Source organism: Anopheles merus, chromosome 2L (genome assembly GCF_017562075.2).
Source record: "Anopheles merus strain MAF chromosome 2L, AmerM5.1, whole genome shotgun sequence".
NCBI lineage: Eukaryota > Metazoa > Arthropoda > Insecta > Diptera > Culicidae > Anopheles > Anopheles merus.
Genome location: NC_054083.1, coordinates 5,398,220 through 5,406,627, shown reverse-complemented (window position 1 = coordinate 5,406,627; position 8,408 = coordinate 5,398,220). Strand labels below are relative to the sequence as shown.

Sequence of the window (8,408 nt, the reverse complement as noted above, 5' to 3'; positions counted from 1 at the left end):
TCCATCCGCAATCGAATGGGCAGGCGGAGCGCTTTGTTGACACCTTCAAGCGGTCGATGAGGAAGATCCAGGAAGGGGGAACAACGCAGGACGAAGCGCTTGACGTGTAGCATATCTACTATACAGAACATATTGTAATACACACTATCAGCCATAGACACATAGTAACACACTTTGGAAAGCCAAATCACACCATTGCAACACATCCATTATAAAACACTCAGCAAATCAGATCATACCATACACACCCGGAAGAGCTCAGGCCACACCGTTCATATAAAAACAATTGTGACACACTTAACAGAACCAACCGAAACGTACAACATAAGCAGGCACAGTTTATGCATTATAACCCAAAGCAGGAACATTTTATGCATTATAACCCAAAGCAGGAACAGTATAAGCATTAAACCCAAAACAGGAACTTAGTGACAAGAACCATCATTCTTGTCAACAAAAGACAAACGTAACTAGCTTAGTGAAAACAATAACTTTCCAACATACAACCCGGAACTAAATGTGAGAAACCCTTAACTTCTTTTGAGTATAAATAAAACCAACTCCGATCATGGCAGGTCAGATTCGTTCGGACTGTCAGGATAGGACTATGCCCATCCTACATCTATCGAGTTCTCATTTAAAGAGTTTAGATATGTCCCCCTGCCCAAGGTAAGGCCTCTAAACTCCAACGTTTCCAGTAAGGGAAACCTCCTAAAGGTTTCTATGATCGCCTGGACGATCAAGTGTCGAACGTCCGCTTCGAAACAGTATCCACCTCAGTTCTACTTAATTCGGCAAACGATGACGAAGGCCACCCTGACCAACGCGAGTTCAAAGTTACTACATAGCAACCGTCCCAAAATCGAATATACCGTGACTATCCCAAAACATACCACATGGCAACCGTAACAGTCATCAAACACATTACATGGCGACCGTGACCTTAATCTGCAATCGGCGGGCAGAAGTATAAACAAATTATTTGTGATACGTACAACGGTAACGTACAGCAGTGTCGTGCTAACGCATCAAATAGTGTAAAAAAAAGTGCGTCTTTGACCATAACCGGTATACGACGGATAAAAGTGTCAAATGTGCAAATTTGTATTGAACAACGCAGCTGGCACAAGTGACCCATATAAAAAAAACAATCGCTATGAATGAGCGACCAAAAGCAAATACAGTGTGGTGTACAAAATGACAACTCATCGAAAATATAAGTGATGAACCGTTTGAAGGGCGAAAAAAGTGTGATATAAAGCAATTATGTAAAAAAAAAGTTTTGACAACCTTCCTCAACGTGCAAAAATGCAACAACATTATCAATAAACCCTTAAGCGATCAGTTTGCAAACTAGAGCTACCTTGAAGTGAGGAACATCGCATCGACCCCAAAACTAAAGTAAACGGAAATAATGATGTCATGAGTAATGAGAAGCAGTGCAGTGAAACCATAAGCAATACCTATGTAGAAGTGATGTTCATTTGAAAGGTGATAGAATGAATGACGAGACTACGGTATACGAGATGTGACTAGTGTGATTGAATGGAACAACCGTTCCCAACGTGGAAGACGAAAAGACAAGGCGAGATCACTGCCTAATCTGGATCGGCAGACGAGAATGGACAAGTCTCCCAACCGTAAATATGCAATTTTACTGATGAGGCTGCATAAATATGCAAAAACTATTCGAGAAAATAGAAATATTAGATAGAATTTATGATCAGGTGAAACAGCTGAACAGATGTTATAGGCTTTGCGCGTTAACAACATTAAGGGATAATACTAAGGAAATATACGACGAAATACAAGAACTCCTACGAAAGCACGAATCGTCTATTAAAGATGAAATATTAACAAAGCTAGTTAAAAAGAGTAGATACGTATACTACGAAATAAATAAGTGCATAAAAATACACTTCGAGAGACATCCAGATTCGTTAAATACGACATAATCAGAGAACCAATTTGACATAACAATAGAAAAGAAACCTGACAAAATGGCTGACATTATGGAATTGATTAAAATCACCACTTCTCTCATATCAAAGTATGATGGTAATGAGAAGGATTTGAAAGGTGTGGTGTCAAACTTAAATGTATTAAAGAAAATAGTAAAGCCAGAAAATAAAGAAACAGTAATACAACTGGTACTAGGACGTCTAACAGGAAAAGCAGGAATTGTAGTAGGGGAAGCCCCAACTTCAATTGAAGATATAGTTAGCAAATTACAAGACAGGTGCAGCATAAAGGTAACACCAGAGATCGTAGTATCAAAAATGGACAATACTAAACAGACTGGAACGATAGAAGATTTTGGAAGTGTAAAATTACATAAGTCTTTAAACACGTTTTGTCTCTCTGAATCTTCAACGTAGATTGGCTTTTCTTTTTTATTTTTTTGACAGTTCATATGACATTTTATGTCAAGGTTGTTAGAGCGAGACGGTAATTCTTTACACGGTACTTAAACTAAAGGTATGATCTCTGCCAAGGTGGCCATATTATAAAGATGGGATTTTGTATATTCTACAACTCGGCTATCCTGAACATAAATTGCCCTCAATTTGTTATGTCGATTGTACGCATTGTAGTGTTGCATTAGGTGAATCCTCAACGGGGTCTGAATCGGGAGAGGACCAATTCCTGAGTTTATCAGCCTCAAGAACCCCATCGTAAGGAATCTGTGTCTGCTGACATCCCTCGATATCGCGAATTACATATCGATCGTTCGGCAAACACTTGTGGACAACGTATGGACCTTTAAATTTTGCTATTAGTTTCTTATTTGTGTTTGGACTATTATCAACGTTACGAATCATAACAATGTCACCTTCATGAAATACATCAGCTGGATGATGGCTCTTAGCAAATTGTTCTTCATTTACTCTTTGAGATCGGGTTATATTTTCGGAAGCCTGGTTTCTAATGAATTCAAAATCCCTATGGATGTGTTCCTGTTTTTCTTCCAGAAATTCAGTTAACTCATCAACAATAGGGCCACGCTGATTGGTACCGAATAATAACATTGACGGGGTGAACTGTGTGGAAGAATGTACACTATTGTTTAAAGCATGTTCAATGTAATACAATTTAGAACTCCAATTTGAATGGTCATCGTTTGTTGTTTTGCTTAACATTGGTCGCAACACCCTGTTTACCCTTTCCACTTGTCCATTGGCCTGGGGTGAGGAGGTAGCCGTAAGAACATGAGTGATTCCGCGATCGGATAGAAATTCACGGAATTCGTTAGACGTGAAGCATGTAGCTCTATCACTGACGATCCTTTTAGGGCGACTATAGTACGCAAAATATTGCTCCAATGCAATGCATACACTTCGACTACTGGTTGAAGTGGCTGCATAAAGTTTAGTGAATTTTGTGAATGAGTCTATTACTACAAGAATAAATTTTTTTTTGTGATTTTATCGATGGTAATGGGCCTAAATGATCAATATGTAAAGTATCAAATGGAACAGGAACCTTTGGAATACTATGCAAATTGCGTAAATTTTTTCGTGCTGGTGCAGAATAAACAATGCATTTCAAACAATTGCGTACAAAATTGTGTACGCGCATTTTCATCTGAGGAAACCAATATTGACTGCTTATAGAACAACAGCATTTCTTCACTCCTAAATGACCTAGCTTTTCATGAGCATTTCGAATAATATTATTTATCAATTCATTGGGTACAAAAAATAGTTTTTTACCTGAAGGTGAAATTTTATAAATCACGCCGTTTTCCAATACGAATCCTTCAACTGGTTCTAATTTCAGTTTCATTTTCAGCTCCTCTACAATAGGGTCTCGGGATTGAGCAATCCTCAATTGTCGGTCAATATCGATATCGTCTGTGATAGCACCTACTTGTTTTCGGCTCAAGGCATCTACATGGCTCATTGAGCTGCCTGGGCAATGGGATATTGAATAATTGTAATCTTCTAAGAACAAAGACCATCGGGCTATTTTAGCAGAAGAGTTGCGGTTCTTTAAAGTCTCTACCAAAGAATTACAATCAGTTATAATTTTGAAAGGAATACCATGTAAATATGTGTGGAATCGTTTTAAGGCATAAATTATTGAGAGTGTTTCCAACTCATAACTATGAAGTTTAGCTTCATCTGAAGAAGCAGTCTTCGAAAAATATGCTATCGGATGCAGTTTACCATCTTCTTGTTTTTGAAGTAGGACTGAGCCAAAACCTACCGCACTCGCATCGCAATGGAGTTCTGTTTCGCGAGACGGATTATAAATTGCTAGAACAGGGGAGTTAATCAGCTTGTCTCTCAAAGTATTGAATGCACGTAGACAAGAATCATTAAATACGAACATTGCTTTATCCTTTAACAAATTACTAAGTGGTTTAGCTATGGTTGAAAACGAAGACACAAATCTACGGAAATAAGAGAAAAGGCCCAAACAACGCTGAACTTCCTTTATGTTCCTAGGTACAGGATAATTTTGAATGGCCTGAATATGTTGATCACTTGGACGAATACCTTTTGGATTGGCACGATATCCTAGATAGTCTAACTCCTCATATACAAATTTACATTTATCCATTCGAAGTTCAAGACCATTATTTCGCAATGTTCTTAATACGTCACCAAGTATGCACAAATGATCCTCTAGATCGACAGATGCAATAATAATGTCATCCAAATATACCACAAGCTGTCCACTGGCTATAAACTTATGCAACACATGATTTATAAATCGCTGAAATTGGGCAGGAGCGTTTTTCAGTCCGAAAGGCATTTTAACATATTCGAACTGTCCGTCTGGGGTTACAAAAGACGTAAACTTTATCGAATCCTCATGCATATCTATCTGGTGAAATCCACTCTTCAAATCCATCAAGGTGAAAAATCGCTTACTGCCTAAGTGTTCAAGACACGTATCAATAAGAGGCAGAGGGTAATTATCTCTAACAGTTATTTTGTTTAAGGGCCGATAATCTACACATTTTCGGATTTCACCGTTCTTCTTCCGGACTAAGACAAGTGCGGAGGCATAGGGAGAGCTGCTGGGACGGATTATACCTTTTTGTAAAAGATCATCAACTATATTTCTAACTTGGTTTCGTTCGGCGATGGATAGCCTTCTCGGTTTGCTATAAATGGGAGTGTCGTGAATCAAACTTATTTTCATCGCATGACCTGTTTGTTCAATTTTACTACAAGGATAAAGAGTGTAATTTTCCGATATTATTGTTTTTACTATTTCAATTTCATGTGGCTTTAGATGTGAACTTATGTTTAGCTTGTCGTTAGGTTCTACCATGCAAATAGCACACATTTCTTCAAATGTTGTGTTCAAGTCTTCGTAACTACTAGACTGCCGACGATTACCGATTTCTTTCGAGAGAGTACCATACGTGACACAAATGTCCGTTTGAAATAGATTCACCGAAGTTTTCGAGGGAACGTCATCAGAGGACACAGCATTCATTACAACGGGACAATCTTTATGTTCAACCCAATTCGTTGAGGAATCTTTAAAAATATGAAATGAGCGCAGCCGTGAAATCACAAGTGGTTCTGGTATGATTTGTGTTTTTCTGTTTATTTTCATTAATGCCTTGGCAGAATATTGATATGGTAATTCACACAAATACACATTTAATTTTTCCAATAAATCTCTACCTGCAATTATTGGCCATGCAATTTCTTCTTCTGGTAAAATAATGAGGGTATGTATTACTGTTTTGTTTCGGAACCTTAGACGGCATTTTACTTGGCCAAGCGATGTTAAATGTGTATTTCCTAGTCCTCTATATCCAGAATTACATGCTCGATCAAGAAACATCATTGGTACTATCGATTTGCTAATAAAGCTCCTCGGGCTGCCGGTATCAAAAAGAGAACACACTTGTGAAACACTACTCTGATGCTCATTATCAATATCAAATGCAACACTTACCTCTTGTTCTGAATTTACAATTTCCCTGTCCTGTGTAGTGATAGCAGCAGAAGTGTTCTTCACCCGATTAGGGCAGTTCTGATAACTGTGACCCATTTGATGGCACAAAAAACAGGATCCTGCAGGTCGACGAGGTGAAGGGCAGGAACTTTGGTAGTGACCGATTTTGGAGCAATTGTAGCAACGGATTTCTTCTATGGCGTTCTTGTTCTTGACCACAGAAACATTACGGGGGGACGTCGACGATGAAGCGATGTTCACTCGTTGTACTGAGTTCTTTTGAGGGCGTATCATCTCGTATTTTTTCAGCATTTGTTGAAGTTCTTCGACGGATTTGGCTGAATAACGTATAGCAGCGGTGTTTATGGGATCACCAATACCATCAATTATTATGTTGATCAATTCTTCCTCGACGATTTCATCTCCGGCTATTTGTTTCATTTCTAAAACATATCTTGCTACTGACTCATTGCGGGAAAGCCGACGTGTTCTCAATTGCCGGTACACGTTTTCAATTGACGGAGTTTTAGCGAAGGTTTTAAGAAGCTCCTCTTTAAGCTCAGCGTATGTTTCCACATCGATTGTTTTTACGAACAATGCTGCAGTACCCGTCAGCAACCGACGAGCATTGTAGAATTTTGTGGTTTCATTCATTTTGTAAGGAAGAAACGCTCTTTCCAATTCACGTAGCCATTGCTCAATTTGGTCTGAATTGTCACCACTAAATTTATCGATAAATTCTTCGAATTTAATTATCGTTGGTGATTGTGTAACAGGCTCATTACTGCGTGTTTCTAACTGCTTGATTTTTTCTCGGAGCTCGAGAATTTCAAGTCGCTTTCGTAGGGAAGCCACTTCATCTTCGGGAGTTACACAATGCGATTCGTTCTGTGAGCCTTGGTCGATTTCAATATTTGTTGCGTTGTCTCCACCCATTTCGGCAAGTGCTCGTTTAACATCAACCTCCGGAGGAGCAGGGGCACTGATGTTTTCAGCATGTTTTCCACGTGTATCGGCCATCGTACTCTTAACCTCAATCTCTGCCGGGACAGAAGCACCACCAACAACGCTGGTGTATAGCTGGCGAATTTCGCGAATGGTGGCAGCGGGACGTATCGAAATTCCAGCATTTTCAAGGGTGCAAATCATTGTATCTTTTGTTTCCATTTCTGATCAATTTTCCACGGTTGGATCCCACTTCTGAGATGTAAAATTACATAAGTCTTTAAACACGTTTTGTCTCTCTGAATCTTCAACGTAGATTGGCTTTTCTTTTTATTTTTTTGACAGTTCATATGACATTTTATGTCAAGGTTGTTAGAGCGAGACGGTAATTCTTTACACGGTACTTAAACTAAAGGTATGATCTCTGCCAAGGTGGCCATATTATAAAGATGGGATTTTGTATATTCTACAGAAGCGTTATTGAAAAATTAACGCAACAACTAGAAGAGGCATACATTGCAGAAGAGATAGCGCCAGAAGTAGCTAGAAAAAAGGCAACTAAATCAGGAATCAGTGCATTGAGTTATGGACTTAAAGATGGCGAGACCAAAATTATAATGAGATCAAGTAAATTCGAAACCTTGCATGAAGCAATAGAGCAAGCGGTAAAGTTGGAGCTAGAAGATAGAACGAAAAAGGGAAAGAATGATCAGACAAAGATCCTATATTCAAACGCTACCAGGAACAATAGAGGGTATGGAAACAACTACCAAGGAAGGAACAAATTCAACAAATTCTCAAATAATAATAGATATCAGACACAAATCCCACCCAGGTTCCCACCCGCAAGATATGGACAGAACAACAACAGAAATAATAATAACTTCAGATATAACAACAATAACACTAACAACAACAGAAATCAGCATGCAAATCGACAAAATTATTCCAACAGAAACCAGTACGTACAATCAAATAGAAATAATAGCAATTGGCAAAATAATCGAGCGCCTATTCATAACACAGTAACAGCCGAAGAACAGAATAATTTTTTAGGCCACTCTCAAGTATCAGAAAATACCCTATACTAACCATAAACACTGATGCAGATAATTTTGTTAAAGTTAAAATAGAAATTGCAAAGGAAATCTATAGCACACTCATCATAGATACAGGAGCAACCGTATCCGTACTTAAAGCTAGTAAATTAAAACCAGGTTGCAAGATCAATACATCTAAAAAATTAACTTTGATAAGCTCTAGTGACCATGAATCAGAGACTTTAGGTACTGCTATGACAACAATTCACTTTGGCGATTATTCCATTATACACGAATTTCATATAATAGAAGACGTAGAATCCATTTTTTCTGACGGACTGTTAGGAAAAGACTTTATAAAGCACAGATGTATTGTTGATTATGTTAATTGGATGATATACTTCTCATCTGATAACGGATTGATTTCACATCCAATAGAAGACAATGTAAATGGAAATTATATTTTACCAAAACGAAGTGAAGTAGTACGAAAAATAA

General features: G+C 38.2%; 1 protein-coding gene across 1 annotated transcript; it reads right to left on the bottom strand.

The window, feature by feature from the left end:
• Positions 1-5,480: 5,480 nt before the first annotated feature.
• On the bottom strand, positions 5,481-7,124 carry LOC121593455. Its single transcript, XM_041915790.1, has 2 exons — positions 5,926-7,124; positions 5,481-5,848 (listed from the first exon to the last, which is right to left on the bottom strand). The coding sequence occupies exons 1-2, from the start codon at positions 7,090-7,092 to the stop codon at positions 5,831-5,833; spliced, it is 1,185 nt and encodes a 394-aa protein (XP_041771724.1). The 5' UTR covers positions 7,093-7,124; the 3' UTR covers positions 5,481-5,830.
• Positions 7,125-8,408: the final 1,284 nt, after the last annotated feature.